Genomic DNA, 17,292 nt, shown 5'->3' with positions numbered 1-17,292 from the left:
AAGCCCCATGACTCTAGCAGAGATAAGTTTTGACACAAATGAGTTTTGGAGAAGGAAACTGAACATCCTGCAGCCATGTGTGGCTGCCATGGACCTAGAGGCAAGTGCCTTGCTCCTTTTTGTTAATGAACACCCTGAGTATGATTCCTCAGCCCAGATACAGCCACAATTCCATCTGTTCAGCTCTAAGAGGGCCAAGGAAATTATGTGGCCCTCAGTCACCCTGTGAGCACCTGGGCACAGAGCTTGCAGAAATTCAGGCACAAAACCCCTGAGCTGCTGCTCTCCTGGGCTGGAAGCCTGAAGAGAGCTCTGAGCACCCCATGGCCATCAGGACTTCAGCAGCCACATACATACCTGCAGGCAGAACTGCTTCCAAGATTTTAGTGAGATAAATAATGCTGCTGCCTGCATATCTGCACCCCCAGGATGGGCTGGAGGAGGTGATGCTCTAATATTTCAGCTCTACAATGACAAATGCCTGCACATCTTCTGCCACCTAACCCTCAGCAAATGCACACATCTTCTCTCAGGTCCTCCTCAGTCTCCTCAGGACACTTCCCAGCCCTAAATGAGAACTCATTCAGCATCGATCACTTCTTAGCTGCATTAGCCCGAGGGGTGAGTGTAACTGCAGCATTGTTGGGCTGCTCTTCTAAATCATTCTGTTAAAGATGCTCTCACAGGCAGAGCCCTGTAATTTTCCTAGCAGTGAGCTGGGTGTAAACTCCTTGCTAAGCTCACGTCTTTTTCTATAAAGTCAATTACTGTAGAAAATTCACTAATACAAAGAGCATAAAGCAATTATTTGGAATTGATTTCTTATAAGCTTATGAGCAGACATTTGGGCAAGTTCAAGTTTGCTGAGAGAGTTTATAATAATAGATGTCACATCTTACATTAGCCTTCATCCCAGAAGACCTCAAAGCACTCTACAAATCCTGGACTCACATCTCTTAAGAGGAAGCATGGCCCAATGCCCACTTGCTTTTTGCATGGGAAATCTGCATTTGATTCCACCTCCCCCTTTCACCACCACAACCCTTCACAAATCTTCAAACCACTGCTACAAAACCAGCAAAAAAACCATCATAGAATCCTGGACTAGTTAGGATTGGAAGGGACCTCAAAAATCATCTACCCCATGCTCAGGGACACCTCCCACAGCCCAGGGTGCTCCAAGCCCCATCCAACCTGGGCTGGAACACTGCCAGGGATGGGGCAGCCACAGCTTCTCTGGGCACCCTGGGACAGGGGCTCAGCACCCTCACAACAAAGGATTTCATGCTGTCTCTGCAGGGTGGTGGGAGGAGAGGGACTGCAATGAGAGGCAGGGGTTGGGCAGAGCAAAGCAATGAGGAGGAAGCTAATGAGAGTCACCTGCCCTGGCTCAACCCTCCTGAAGCCAGATGCTGATTTGTCATCTTGGATGAAGTGGGATGGGAAAGGGGTTGGGACCCTATTTGTGTGCTTAAAACAAGGCAGACAACCCACCATAGGGTGCCTGCCTCTCTTCAGGGACTTTAAAGGCCCCTAAGGGTGAAGAACTTGGATTTGGAGCAGCAACTTTTCACTTCCTAAAGAAGTGCAGACCTCCTCTTCCATGGAAGTCCCAGCAGTGGATTCAGAGCTTTGGGCACTTTGGTTTTTAAAAGGAAAAGGTGATAATGATGGTGGTGATAATGATAACAGGAGCGAGGATAATGAGCTGTGGATGGGTTCAGCAGGATGCAGAACCACCAGAGAGCCAGGCAGGAAGGAAGCAAAGGGCTGACAGCCAAGGAGGAAGCATGGTCCAGTGGCACTGGTGCTTAAAAATGAGGCTCAGTCTTAGTGGATCACTAATGGCTTGTGGTGGGTTTATAAGAAACTTTGTGATCATTCTGCAAAGTTCTGGAGTTATCCAAAGGCAAAACCACAGAGAGCATCATGCTGCAATAAATTCATTTTTCATCTAATATCCCTTACATCTGGCATCCTGGTCTAATCTATTTTTATTTTTCCAAAGTGGTAGTGGACATAAAATAGATATGACCCTTCTTTAATTTATATTTGCAGCAGTTCATGCTGATATTTGAAGAATACTTTTCACATTCTAAGTAGGACAGATAATTACTAATACAACAAAATAATTGCACCATCAAGCCTGTCACCTGGTACAAAGGAGGAGGCAACTATTTTAATATTTAAGAACTTTCCAAATTGTTTCAGATGTGTGGGGGTTTTATACTGTTTACTGTACAGCACCTCAGAAGCCAGCATGGTGAAGTGCCAGGCTGAGCTGAAGTTATTGTAATCATGTCCCTGTTTTTAAAAGGCCCTGAAAAAATAGGCATTATAAAGAGATATTGACAGGTTAAATAGATTCTATGATGGGAACTGAGAAATTTCTCAATTAAAGCTTGTGTGTATTACAGCATTAGGCAATCAAATTAACAGATGGCAGAGGCTTCTCAGAGCTTGGAAAATGGATCCTAGCAGCATGCAAGTCATAAAGGGAAAAATCCTAGGATAATGCAGGCACGACTCTGATTCCCCCTCTTAATCCCTGCACATGGGAATTCAGGAGCTGGAACTGATGCTTTGAACTCCCACGGTGATGAAAAAATCTGTGCATTTCTCCCACTCCCCCAGTTAATGGCAAAAGAGTCTCCAAAAGGTGATTTTCCTGTTCCCCAACCAGCAGCAAATCTGCCAGAGGAAAAACAACAGGGGAAGCCTGGGGAAAGAGGGCAGGAAGGGAGGTTAATTCAGACAATAAGATCACACACCACCCTTAAGTTCAGAGGCTGGGGATGCTCACCTGAGACACAGGAAGCCCAAGTCCACCTCCCTCCTGTCCTTGAGGAGGTTGCTGTGGTCCTGGAGGGATCCTGGGTGTATTCTGCACCTCCTGTTCTCTTCATATTCTGGACCTTCACAACATCCTGCTCCAAAACACAGCATAAAAGTGAGCACCTTGTACCTTTCTTCCTTAAATTACTCCCCTTAAGTGATTAAATTTTACCATGGCCAGAACCATCACCTCATCTTTATGTCCTGCAGCACAGAATCCCTGATGAAAGGAGGTGGAGTAAAATGGGATAAGTGAGGCACATACCTGTCGCTACTCTGGGCATGGAGGAGACTAAAGAGCATTTTGATCCACGCTGCATCCTGTCCCCTCTCCACTGACATTTTCCTCAGCTGTGAGGATTATTTATTTATTTATTTAGGTCATTATTAAATCCAAGAGCAAAAGCTTGAGAAAGGCTCCTTATCCTGGAGGTAAGAACAGTGGTGGGGGAAGGAGGTTTGCTGCAGGGAACAGTGCTCTTCTAGAAAGCTTTTCTACAGTCAGCTGCTGCTGAGATTTGCCATCAGTCTGTCTCCTTGGACTGGCAGTGGTCAGAGCACTGAGCAGGTGACTGATCCCCTAAATCCCCTCATGCAGAAGGAAAGTTCAGATGACACAACCCCAGACCTCCAGTTTCAGCATGAGAAGTTTTGCATCAAATGGAAAATTGGGCATTAGCTCCATGCAGTGGTTAAGATTTCCATTTTTGTCGAAGACAGAGAGTGTAATGTAGAGAAACAAGATAAACCAGGTGCCTCGAGTTGCCAAAGAGTGGGTGTGAGTCCACCTGTGCCTGGTTAGGGCAGGCCCCCTATTACCAGGGGGCCAATAAAGGTGGGACACACACCCACAGAGAGGAGCTCACTCTGGTGTGAGGCAATGGAGAGGTCAGCAGCTCGTTGAGCCTCAGGAGCAAGAAAGGCTCCTCCTGCTACAGTTTTTTGAAAAATCTTTGGTTTGCCTGTCACAGGGAACACTAAGCCAGCTGTTCACACCACTTTAGCAATTACCCCTCTTCAGATTTAATTTATGTGGGAGTTAAAGCAAATCCAAGAGAGCTATTTCATTATTCTGGACCTCTTAGTGTCTAATAATTTGTAACACTATAAAACAAGGGAGATTTCCCATTTTTCTGGTGAGATTTTATTTTGGGGGGGGGGGGGTAGTTTTTTTGTGGTGCTGGCAAAGTCTGGTCTCCTCCCAGAGCTCCCCTGGATGACACCCAGAAACGTGTCATTGTCACTTACCTGCAGTAACTATTTCTTTACAAGGATTAAAACCGGCAATGGAGTCGTTCATGGGTTTTGTACTCACGGATGTGAGATGGTCAAACATCTCAAAAGCAGCCTGGAAAAAATTGTTAAGTTTCAGAAGTATTTCCCCCAGGTCATGGTACAAATCCAGATACAGAGAAGCACACGGGAATGGCTTTTTTCAGGCAGTGGAAACTTCTGCTCCCCAGCAAGAACAGCTGAGCTGGAGCATGGCACAAACACCCAAAGAAAACTCTTTAACAAGGCTGGTGAGAATACAGCCCACCCAAGATAATAAATAAATGTTACACTTTTATCTTACAATTTAAAGACAAGTCACAGCTTAGCTTAAAACTCAGAACTGTTTCCCTCTCCCAGAGAGGGACTGAGGATACACTGGGGATATTCAAGGTGAGGCTTGATCAGGTAGCTCAGCTTTATCCAGGTGAGTGTGTCCCTGGTTCCTGCAGGGGGTTTGGAATTGATCACCTTTAGATGTTCCTTCCAACCCAAATCATCCCCTGATTTTATGATTATCTGTGGAGAACGCCAGACAAAACCATGACATTGTGGAGATCAGGAGCCACAGTCCTGCAGTGAGACAGACAGCCCAGCATGGCAAGGATTGCCAGAGGTCTTTGGGGGTTTAGAGATGCAGATGGACTGGGGTTAGCCTGGGAGAAGGGCCTTTTATAACCCAGATGCCATGGGTCTGAAAGAGTCCAGCTATGGATAGAGATTTCAGACCATGGGCAGGGGAGAGCACACAAAGAGGGCTGGAACCCAGTTCCAAAGGAGCCTGTAAGAAGTGACTGACTTCAAAAATAACTCTTCTCCATGCCTTATCACAATCCATGGTACTGACTCCCAATGTGTTTGCATCTCTACCCAAAGCAAAAGCAGAATCTGCAGGTTACAGATGCCTGAAAACTTCTGGTCCAGCCCATTTGGAAGACTAATATTGCAGCAAGAAGGGCAAAACAACCATAATGATCCTACTCTCCAAAGAAATCATTTATGCTTACAGAGAAAGTAAAAATTGAATTGGGCATTATGAAAAATTCTCTGTGTAGCTGCAACTATAACCTGGGTAATTCATTTAGGCTAAATATATGGTTGTAATTGCAAACCCAAATAAGGGATGCATATGCATTGATCCATGTGATTTAAATCAAGCTATAAAACATCAACATTACCCAGCAAAAAGCTGCTGAAGAAATGGAAGCCAAGCAGAATGAAATTCCAGGGAGAGCATTGCACTGGCTGGGAGGAGGGCTTAATTGATTTTGACAAAGAAACCTATTTGCTGTTTAATTGATTCCTACTCTAAATTCACAGTGCCTTCAGCCTGAGCAGAGGGAAGCAGCAGAATAGTGATTACCCAGAGCAAATTACAGCTGCCCAGCTCCAGGATACTTCAGGTCCTGATTATTCTCTATTTACCAAATTACTACTGTGGTTTTCCATAGAAACACTAAAATCTACTCACATAAGCACACAAATCACTCCAAGATTTACAGGGTGATTGAATGAGCTATTCAGACCACCAGTGAGACCTTAGGAGAAGCAGTAAGGATCCCCACTTTTGGAATAAAATGTTCATTCCCTCTACACCTCCTTTAGGTTTTTTGGGAGCTGGATTTGCTGGGTGGGAAGGAGAGAAATCAGGATCACAAACTGTGCCAGTGCTGCAGTCATCTTTGGAGCCCCCATGGAAGTGGTGGGTGAGGTTTCCCAGACTATGCCATGCTGCTCCTGACCTTCCCTGCTCCCAGAGGAACCACCCAGGAGCCTCACAAGTCTCAGGAGCATCACCACATCCAGGTAAACCCAAGTTTTGCTGGATCCCACAGGACTGCTGTTTAGCACATCTGAGGTCTTCCAAGGGACTTCACAGGCATCTGTCTTCATGTCACAGGGTTAATGAGAATGATTTTTTCCCCCCCATCTTAAACCAGAGGAGCAAACCTTGGGGCTCAGGGGCTCCTCATCCATGTTTCCTGTTAGACCCTTACAGTGTGGACTTGCACAGCAAAGGTGGGTGGAAATAGGAAAAGAGACCTCAGAAATTGAGTGCAGAAAGTCACTGAGCCATCATCTATGTGGTGCTGGAAGCATTTGTGTAGCACCATCTTGGTCTGACCTGGGAGCTGCTAAGGTCAGGAGCATCCTTTGCTCTTGCTGTTCCATCACTCATGAGCAGGATCCCAAGGAACACAGGGACAGGCAGAAGCTGCTGCAGACCTTCAGACGCTTCCAGGAGGGTTGTTTGCTGGGGTCATTTGCTCCAGGAGTGATAAGGATGCTTGATTCTCCTTCCTGAGCCCAGAACTGGCAGCACCAAGGAGCTCCCACAAGGTGTCCTCTCCCTGGTGTTCAAGCCATAGTTTCCCCAGCATTTCCCTAACAGTGACTGATGGATTCTCAGCAAAGACTTTTCAACTTGAAAAATCCATCCTCATTTCAGAAATCATCTTCCTCTGAGCTCATCCATCTGTCACACGTCAAGAGGCAGAGCTGGGGCTGCAGTCAGCATTGTTGGCACCCTGCTCTTCAACCAAGAAACAAAGGGCTGGAGAAACCTGGGATAGAAACTATGGCAACTACAGCCTGGGGAAAATCCTTCACTGTTTCAAAATAATTGAAGAAAGGACACTGGAAAGAAGGGGCACTGGAAAGAAGAGGCACTGGTGGGTTCAACCTAAAAAAATCCTATTGTGATTATCAGTACTTTAGAAGACTTCTTATTCTTTCATGGTTTATCCACTTCTACCTTTCAAGGTGCTGAGAGGCACCTGGGACCAGGGGCACAGGGCTGGGTGTGGAACAGCAGCACATGAAGGTGCCCAGATTCTCCCTGCTGAAGCCATCCTTGCAGGTGCTGCAGAGACAGAAATGTCTCAGATCACACCAACTTACAGAGTTGACTTCAAACCCCTGTCCAGAGATGGAGTTTTCCAGAAAATCTTCCTGTAACCTCTGGGAAACACCAAAACCTCCTCCAGCTACAGCAGTTCTGGACACATGAATAACCCTGCAGATGGTCTTTTTGCCAGCAATTAAAGGCAGGAATGCTGAAAAATCACTTGTCCTCATCATATCTGTGGCCTGAGGGACTGCACTAGGTGCCTGAACACTGGTGCCTCCTCTCAGGAAGATGTTCACAGCCCTGAAGGCTCCCCTGGATTTTTTTTCCCTCACCAGAGTTGAGCTGCTCAGAGCCCTAACTAGAAAAGGGCCTCTCAAATGGAAGAGCTCAGGAGATTTTTCACCCTGGGGAATAGCAGCTCCTGCAAAACCAGAGTATGAGATGATACCACCTTGCAGGATGGTCCATACAAGAGTGTTTATCTGCAGTGCACATCTCCTGGAGCCCCTCCTGAAAAAGGAATGTTTTCCTCCAGTGTTTATTTGCCAAAAGGCAGAGATGATTTTACCTTGTGCTGAGACACCCAATGAGACAAACTACAGGACATGCACACAGAGCCTTTTGCTCTAGACCATCTGGTTCCTCCAGTTTTCTCCACTTTTCCCCAGAGCTGCCCAAACTGGACCCCCCTCTATACAGGCCTCCCCTACTTTGCTTCTGGTTTTTTGCTCCAGTCTTCTAGAAACTTGGTTTACCCCTCCTCCCCCATAAATATCAAATTCTCACCTTCAATCCCAACCATTTTTCCATCCAGCCTCTCTCCTGCTTTTTTTGCCCCCAGCCCTCCTGCTCTCTTCGCCTCCAGCTCTCCCATCCCTCTCATGCTTTCCCAGTCCACCTCTCCCCAGCCTTAGTCTCAAACTCCTCCAGGTCCTTCCCTGTTTCTTGACTTCAGTTCACTTTCCCAGATAATTACCTTTAACAGCTTCCACATCTTCCCTCTGGGGAGGCAGGACAGGACACATGGGCAGAAGCAGGCAGGGCCCTGCATTCAGCCTCCATCAGGGTTTACGAGGCAAGTTCAGACCAAACAGAATGGAATTATCAGCACTGAGGATGGCATAAAACCCAACTACATCAGCATTCAGCTTGTTAGTTATCCTCCAGATCTCCTCCCCTCCAAACTCACCCCCTGGAGAACCAGGAGCTGCTGCTGAATCAAAATGAAGGTGAGGATGGGAGAGAGCCCCTGCAGCCAATACTGCAAACCAGCTGCACACAGATCTCCATCACCAGTGTCCAGAAAGCACCACGGCCAGGGTCATTATTTGCTGGCAGTATTCACAGGAGGTGCTCAGCCTTGTTCTGCAGCTGAGCCATCGATCAGGTCAGGTGCCTGTGGCTCCTGGAGGCACCAGGGGCTTTAACAAGCTCCATGAAGATTGGATTGGAATTGTCACAACTTCATGCTTGGTTTGTAAGGCAATTTGAAGCAGATTTATTGACTCCTTTCCCTCCTCTGCCGTCCGCAGGGTGCAGAGGAAAGGAAAGCTGTCCAGCAAAAAGTCTTGCCAGGATCTGACACAGGAGGCCCTGGGCAGGAGCCTCTCACAAAGCTGAATACTGACACCAGCAGAGAGTTTTAGCTGGAAAAACATCTGTGTGCTTCAGCTGGGAGTAGAGGTCACTGCAAAGTGCTTCTGAAAGCACCTACATCATTCTCCAGCAGACAAATGGATTCTCTCAGGGGCCCCTAAACCCACCCTGGGCTCACTTGACCATTTGAGGCTGGCATGGTCCAGCTCAACCCAGTGAAGTCCCTCCAGGTTTCTCTCCCATGCCCTAAAGCACTCAGTTTCCTCCTCTGGTGCAAGGAGCAGAGATGCAACAGGAAAGCAGTGGGGATGGAGAGAGGCACAAGAGAAAAGTTCAGAGTCAAGCATTAACCAACAAAACGAAATCCTGCCCACCCACACCAGGCAGCAGCAGGAGGCAGAGCCAGCAGAGCAGGTCCCACAGTCCAGTTCTGCTCCCACACGAGCCAGTCACACATCCTCATTTTTCAGCACTAAAGGCTGCATTTTTATCCACTTTCCACTGCTAGTTAATTCCAAAAAGCTTTGAGGGTCTTCTCATCCCCCAGCCAGAGGGACCTAAGGTCATACAAGAACTGGGAGCCAGATAGCTCACACGTGAGCAGGGCCCCAGCTACCCAAGTAGCTCTTTAGGAAGGTCACAAATGTGGGGGGTTTTTTATTTTACAGCAGCACTAGTACAGCTTTTGCAGAAGGGATGAAAATGCCCAGGTGTGCCAAGAAACACAGAAGGGAAAAGAAGGAATCAAACTCCTCGCAAGCAACTGGAGAGCTTTTGCCTTTCAGCACTTGCTAAGAAGTTTGGTTTCCCAGTCTGATCCCTTGGTGCTGGGGAAACCCCCTGTAAGGGCTCAGCTTTGCCAGGCAGAGGGCAGAGAAACCTGGTGGCTAATGCCTCCTAATTCTACCCATGCAAAGTGAAAGCCTTTTGGAATGATGCCCAAGGCAGCCTCCCCAGTGCCAGCACATCCCCTGACCCAGAACTCAATGAGCAGCAGAGATGGGCTTAAAAAGGTAGCAGTGCATGAACATGAGAAATAATTGTTTAGGAGCTTGCCAGGGGGAGATGAGGTGGCATCTGCTAAGAGGGAAAGAAGGAGCAAGTGCCCCCCTGGCTGAATTTAAATTTCAAAGTAGTTTATAACTGAGTTACCACACATTGCCACAGCATGGACAGGGAGGAACAGCAGGAGGGGAGGGAGTGAGATAGAATCACTGGAGCTAAAATTGTCAGAATCAAGGAATACTACATCATTCCCAAGGGCTCCTGAGAGCAGAAGAGACACCCCATAGCAGATCTCCCCTGCCAATGTGTTTGTCTGAGGCTGTCACATTCCTGATGCATTTATTTGCCAAAAATGACTCAAAATTAAATATGGAGAGTCAAACAGGGAACAACCTGGATACTCTCCCAGAGCTCAGATGAGTTTCTATCTTAAACTTTACAGAAAGCCATTCCATTTGCCATTCCCAGTTTGTTTCCACCTTTACCCTTCTGCTGTCTCTGCAGCATGAATCAGATCAGAGGAGCAGCCAAGAAGTCAAACTATTCCTAGCAGCTGCAAAGAGTTTCTTTCTTGGTCTAACACATTTCCATAGGTCCCTGAATTGTGGGGGGTTAAGCAAGAGGTAAAATGCATGCAGATGCTTCCACTCAACCTGTTCAGGAGCTACCACAGGGAGGTCATTTCTAGCCCATGGAACCTGTAACAGAAGACCCCCAAAAGCTCTACAGGTGCTGGGCTGTCCTGCACCAGCTCCAGCCCAGGGAATCAGGGACACCCCAGACACATGGAACATTTGGGCTCCCAGATGAAACTCAAGGGGCTGAGGGGCTGGGGAAGCACCAGGTGAGGTCAACCAGAAATGGATATAATCAATACAGGGCCAAGCCCCAGCAATCCCCAGGCAGAAGCTGCACAATTTGCTGGGCTAAGCACTGTATTAATCTAGATCAGATCTACTTGATATTGATTTCTCAGCACTGGAATGTCCAGCTATTTCTTAAAAAAATGTCTTTAGCCAGGCAAGTTTAAAACCAAGCTTCAGGCCCTGCTGGGCAGCACTGTGCAGCTCTGCAGCTGAGGAGATGACCTGCAGCATTTCACAGGGAGCATTTCCCAGCCAGCAGCAGCTCCAGAGCTGCTTGCCATGAGGCTCCACTTCCCAACTCCAAAGCTTCAGCTGGAATGATACGAGGTAGATGGGATCTGCCTCTCCTTAAGTTCTTTGCCAGAGAGATATTGCTCAGCAGTGACCAGAGAGCCCACAGTGATCCCTGCAATTCACCTCCCAGATCTCAGCAGTAACTTGGCCTGGCAATTTAAATGGAATTATTATTCTGCCTTCAACACTCTGAGCTGTTCCATGGGCACATTGAGCCAGATCCAAAGCTTCACTACCTCAGGGCTGGTGGGCTGAAGGGCTTGGTAAGCCTGTACCCCTCACAAGATAAGGCTGAGTGTTGTTGAAACTACTTCTAGTTGAGAGCAGGGAGAAGTTCCACATCTTCACATCTATATTCCAAGAAAACATCCTCCCTAATCTCTGTTTCTGACCTCCAGGAAACAACACTTTTTTTTAAAAGATAGTTAAAATTAAGTCTAATAGAAGCAGTACTCACACCAAGAGCATGTTCCTCTTCTTCCTCTGAAGGCAGAAAGCCAAGAGGCAAGGAGCAGAGCTTTCCACCCCAGGAGTTCAGCAGGCAGGAGCTCTGTCAGCATCAGCCACCTCCCTGGCCAGGCTGAAAGCCCTAGGCTGCTCCAGGTCTTTGGGAAGGCTCAGACATGGTAGCTCAAGAGCCCTTGGCTCACCTGAAACATCTCCTGACCTGGAGAGGTCAGTGCTGACTGTACCTGTCACCTACACCCCAAGGTGTCTGCATCTCTCCCAGGCTCCTGCAGCCCTCCAGAGACCAAAGCCATCACCAGGTAGCAGCAGAGGGCAGGAGGACAATTCAACCTAGAAGGACTAAAGACAAGGGAAATACCAGGGTGTGGGGGAAGATAGATGCCTCCAGGCTTGAGAAAGGTTTAGAAGTTGCTGCTTCCCCAGACTACAATCCAAGCCTCATCACCCCACTGCCTGCTCACCAGTTCCTGCATCCCTGACCACACTGGTCCACATCAAGGACTAGAGAAGGGATTGGAAGAGCACAGATCGCACCTGGTGAGCAGGGCTCACCCCCTCACCCCTCTCACCAGGAGACAAAGACAATAAGTGCTTTTACATGCAGTAGTTTTATTTGAAGCAGTTCTGACTGAGTACAAACAGCTTCTAGGAAGATGTGTCTGGCTACACTGATGAAGGCCATGGCATGGACAGCTTGCTAGGGAGCTGGGAACATTGTAGAGCTTCAGCTCAGGTCTCCTTCTGGCACAGAGTTCAGCTACCATTCCTGAAGGCAGCTACAAGTATTTAAGAGTGGCCTTGCTTCCACCACCTTCCTTTTAAGCTCCTAAAAATCAATTTACCAGCATCCAATGATCATTCAACATGTGACAGTTCCATCTGCAGATGGAGGATGGAGTTACATCAAGCTAAGACCTGCCATCAGGATCATACCAGGCAGGTCCCTTGCTCATGGCCTTCTTTACCTCAGGGTGGTGGAAGCTTCATGCCTCCCTGCTCCTGCTGTCTTTGCTCCTTTCTCCTGCAAGGCTTCCTCCTCTTCCTGTGAGGTTTCCACCTCCTCCTTCCCAGGGCAGAAGGGTCCCACCAGCCAGGACAGAGGGGTGTTGTTCTGCAGATAATCCAGCAGCTCCTCCGTGCACCCCTGGATCACAGCCAGCTGCTTCTGGCCCTGGGTCAGGACACTGCTGGACAAGTCCTGGAAGGAGCTTGCTGCTGAGAAGGAGGCATGAAGTTCCTCTATGGCACTGAGAGACTGCTTGGCTTTATCTTGGAGGCTCGAGGGCAGACCTTGGATAGCAGACACTATTTTATGGCAGGTGACTTGGAGCTGCTGTGTGATACTGCATGCCATGAGCAGGGCCAGAGACTCCATCTCCTGGGAGGAGGCAGGAAGGACAACATCAGGGACATGAAATAATTCCAAAAAAAAAAGGTTTTAAAACAAAACAAACCTCAAAGGCATGCCCAGAGCCCTTTTCTTCACTCCCCAGGATATACCTCTGGCTCTGCAGAGCTTTCATCTCCTCTCTCTTTAGAACACTTCCTACTCCAGTCCAGCCACATCTGGTGTAGCTTCTCCTGCCCTTCCTGAAGCTTTTGGTTAAATCCTTGTTTAAACACCTCAATCTGTGGCAGAGAGAGATCAGTGTCAAGACAGACAGATCTGCTGGTGACCACCACACCTCTTTATCATAGCAATGAAGCTGACATCAAGGCAAGCATTTGGTCCCCCTCCTGCCAGGTGAGCAGGCTCTACCTACCAGCTCAAAGATGCAGTGGAGCTGTGCAAGGGGCTCCTGCATGCCCTGCCAGACCCTCTTCATTCTGTCTGTGGAGTGCAGGTAGGCAAAGAGGCGAAGTTCATCAGAGAGGGATCCCAGCCTCACAAAGTACCTCCTCTTTTCCCTCTGCTGCTCCACAGACATGATGCCCACATCCTCCTCAGATGCTGCCAATTTGGCTGAGGAAAGAACCAGCACCTGTAAGTGGCTGACCAGAGGTGCTTACCACACAGCAAAAAAGTATCAGGAGATCTTGAACTAGAAGCCAGGCAGCCTCCAGCATGGTCCATCCCTTTCCAGAGCACTGGAGTGATCACCCCCACCATGATGGTTCCCACTGTCACTGTTTCCATACCTAGCTCCTTATTTCCAATGGGTAGAGAGTCATCTTCTGTCCTCTCCACCACAGCTTCTGCTTCACTTCCAGCCATCTGACCCACTCTGGAGTCCGTAACCATCCCCACACTGCTCACTGCAGACCTGGCAGCCTCCACACTGCTCTGCAGAGTCTCCTTAGCCACATCCATCACCTCTGCCACTTTGCTGCTCACAACATCCTTTGCATCAGCCACTCTGGCTGACACCAGCTCCTTTGTGTCAGAGATGATCTGCAGAAGAGACATCAGATAAGGGACTGTGTAGTGTGCTACATGACAACTCTTAATTGCACCAAGAGGACAATTAGGACTGTGTCTGCCAAGTATCCACTTCTGAAGGAACTTGCACTCTGCTCCTAGGGGTAGTGTGTGCCCCAGATGAAGCTTCCCTCCCATGTTAGAAAGCCTGCAAGGACCAGGTCCCTCTGCCAGAAAGAAACTTTGGTTCTTACCTGGTCCACTGGTTTCTGCAGGAGTGGGAGCTTCTCTCCTAGTTTTCCCAAGCCCTTGGAGGCATACTCACTTGCTGCAGCAACTGAGGAAAACAACAGTATCAAAGCTTGGTTTTCCTGCAATTCCATCTCCCCAGTCCTGCCTTCCTGAGCTCTGCAAAGAGCCTGGATGAAGGTCACCAGGTCAGGTGTGTTGTAAGCTGAATATGCACAGCAGCTTGTCTTAGTCTCCTCACAGACCTCTTCACTCTGACAGCAATCAATTTCTCCTTGTCTGGACATGGCCACCTAGATGGGACCCCCTCCTGCAGCTTCAAGCTCCTGACTAGGAGATGCATGGCCCTCTTGTCTGCCCAAAAGCCCCCAGGGATCCAGGATCACACAGTAACTGGCCATAGGGGATGCCCATTCTGAGTTTAGAGTGATCTCAGGCCTGTCACAGACACTGCTTTGTCAGCCTCTTGCCACCACTGTGCCCCCCCTTGCCCCTCTCCCTCCAGCAGTTCAGGGCTGGGTGCCACAGTCATGTTCTGCAAGGGCACAGCCAGTGGGACCCTGAGATGCAACAGTCCAAGAGGCTTCATCCTGTCACCATCACGAGCTTAAAATCATCTGACTACAAGCTCCGGCCACCCAGCGCTTCAGCCCTTCAAAGATTTGCTTTAAGCCCTTCAGAGTCAAGTCCTGGTCCCCCAAGGAGGACAACGCTGCTTGGACAAGGACTCTTAACCTTATTGTAAACCAGTAGTAGTCCCTTTAGTAGAGACATTTCACTTTTTCTTAACTCCTTCCAGATGTGGAAGGAGCCAGAGAGCCCCTCAGAGGCAGGGCCAAGCCCATCCTTTCCCAGGGGTTACCATGAGGCTCCAGGGAAGTCAGCAGTGGCTGCACACAGCTGGTTGTGGCTCCACTCATGTGGCTCATGCTCTTCACTCCCTTCTCTGCTGCATCACACATGGATTGGATGTAGGGGTGGCTCTGCTTGGTGGAGGCATATGCTGCAGAAACCATGTCACAGGCTGAGCCAGCCAGGGTCAGGGTCAGGTTAGCTACCTGATTTACTGCAGCCTAGAGGAGGAAAAAAAAGCCCAAAACCCTCAGACAATTGTGAAGCTTGCAGACACAACACTGAGCTTCCTATGCAGGGAAGAACTTCCTCTGATGGCAGCCTGGTTGGTTCACCCAGCCTGCTTGGGGTCACCCTTCTTGAACAATTGCTTTAAAATCTGCAATTTGATTGAGAAACAAGCTGTGGAGCATTGACACTTGTGGTCAGTCCTGGAGCAAGGCAAGGTCTATTTCATAGACTAGACTAGACTATTTCTAGTGCAAAGCTGCCCAAGGGACAGTTGAATTTGTGGGCAACCATAGTGGACCCCTCTCCAACTCCAATTCCTTTCATAGAGATGTGGAACAAGTCAGTTCTCCAGGAAAAGCTTCATCAGAAAAGGCTCGGGTTAGTTTTGACAGACTTTACAACAGTCTGGAAGAAACATGGTGCTGGTCATGTAAGAAAAGTGCAGGAGGTTTCAGGATTGCTGAAAGATGGGAGCTCTCCCAGAGAAGGATTTTCTGCAGCAAGCCAGGATCTGAGCTTCAGAATTAGAGAAGCATCTCCTAGCCAGGACCCAAGCTGTCCTGCTTAGCCTAGGATGTGACTTACAGGGTCATCAGATCAGCTCTTTGGCTCTGCTACCACCCCCAGTTCCAGGGAAGCTGCAGGGGAACCACTGATGGGGGCTCAGCTCCCCCCGAGCTGGGCCACTTCCTCATAGCTGCACCCAGGAGCTGCCTCTCATTGCATCTCCTAGGGGCACCTACCTGCTGCTCCTCTTCTTTCACCTCCAGGGAGGTCTTAGCAGCTTCCTCTTTGTTAGGCATGGAAGAGGCCATCACAGCTGACATGGCAGTGCCATAGGAGAGTTTAGGAGAAAAGACAAAAAAAAAAACCAACAAAGCAGCTGATGAGCATGCCTCCAGACTAATTAGAAGTGATTACTTTAGTACCCATTAAGGAGAGACTCTAAAAATGGACCTCTTCCCCTTGCAGAAGGAAAAGGTCTGTGCTACTTGCAAATGCACCTAAAATTAAAGCTTAGTATAATTTGTGACATCAGAGAAATTATGGAAAAGTCTTCCCTCACCCAAGAAAGCTCTTATAAGAGAGGCCACAGTACTTACTACCAATATATCTAGAAAAGGTACCTGGTACCTCCCGTTTCTCAAAGGGTCAGAAGTCTTGCATTAGAGGACTCAGTAATAGCAAAACCAGGGGGCTAAAAAAACCATCTCAAAACATTACTCCTCTGAACCCACCCCAACCTGCAGGTTTCACTCAGAACCAGCACAGGTTGGATCTAACCTTTCAGGCAGGACCACAGGCAACCTTATATTTATTAAGATTCATTCAGTTCTGTAATTAAATCAAATAAGAAACATCTAAACATAAACCAGGATCTGCTAGAACAATTCCAAGCCAAAAACATCCCCTGAAAACAGTACCTCTGTGTCCTGTTGGAAGCAAGGAAATGGCCAGCAAAGAACCAGGCACCATCCCATGGCCCATCAGCCCTGCTCTGCCTTTTTGTACCAGCTGGGGAGGTGAGCTGAGGAGGGACCCTCAGTGACTGACACCTCTGGGAAGCAGCAGGAGGGAGTCAGTCCCTGTCCTGCCCAATTAGAGGTGGAATGGGGCAGAGATGGGCCCTGCTGTGTCTCGTTAATTGTTCTGCAATCAAGCAGGTCCACCTGGAGGAGGTCTCTTTGGAAGCCAGTGCTCCAAATGAGGCATTGCTGTCATGGGCCCTACATCCTCTGGGATTTTCCCTCAGCTGGCACAGTGGCTGGAAACAGCCATTGGTTTTGTTTCTCTTTGTGGTGGGAAATAATAACCAGAAAATAAAAATCAAACAGATTCAGAGCAGAACTTCACACCTAACGTGGGATTCCTGTTGCTTTTACCTGCTGGTGTCATATTTAATGTCTGTCTAGTCTGAAGCACTAGAAGTCATCTTCAACAGAAGTACTGGAACCCAAGTTTCTTGTCCTGAAGTCCTCAGAGAGCCCAATCTCTGCATCCCCCCCAGGGGCTGCAGGGTGAACATCCCTGATGGAGACTGATGAGCAACCAGGTTAGAGCTTCCTGCTTGGGTTCAGATGGTACCTTCAGGGCTGACCTGACTTGTGCCACCCCCCTTGGACCTCCCCTTTCCCACAAACACACTTGCACAGCTGATCTTTGGGTGCCTTTTGGGAATGGCACCTTTCCTTCATCCCTGTGCTGAGGGTGGCACTGGACACCCAGCAGGCTGGAGGAGGTACCAGTGATGGTTCTCTTCACCTCTTTGCAGAGAGACTTTTCCAATTCTCCAGGTCTCAGACCATGCAGGACCTGCCTGGAGGTGGCACCATCAGTGAGAAGAGGGAAGTGGCTCTCCCTGTGTGCAACCCAGGGGCTTTAAAACACAGAACTCTTGGAAATGGCTCTTGTTT

At 48.5% G+C, this 17,292-nt stretch overlaps 1 protein-coding gene across 1 annotated transcript; it reads right to left on the bottom strand.

The window, feature by feature from the left end:
• Positions 1-12,148: 12,148 nt before the first annotated feature.
• Positions 12,149-16,366, bottom strand: LOC103532984 (perilipin-3). Its single transcript, XM_008498801.2, is given in 9 exon segments — positions 12,149-12,565; positions 12,688-12,816; positions 12,951-13,150; positions 13,327-13,579; positions 13,801-13,883; positions 14,658-14,868; positions 15,622-15,706; positions 16,303-16,345; positions 16,348-16,366. Coding segments are annotated over 9 exon segments (1,440 nt in total).
• Positions 16,367-17,292: the final 926 nt, after the last annotated feature.

This window comes from Calypte anna, chromosome 20, assembly GCF_003957555.1.
Source record: "Calypte anna isolate BGI_N300 chromosome 20, bCalAnn1_v1.p, whole genome shotgun sequence".
NCBI classification, from domain to species: domain Eukaryota; kingdom Metazoa; phylum Chordata; class Aves; order Apodiformes; family Trochilidae; genus Calypte; species Calypte anna.
Note: the sequence above shows the minus strand (reverse complement) of the source record. Positions and strands in the feature narration are given on the sequence as shown.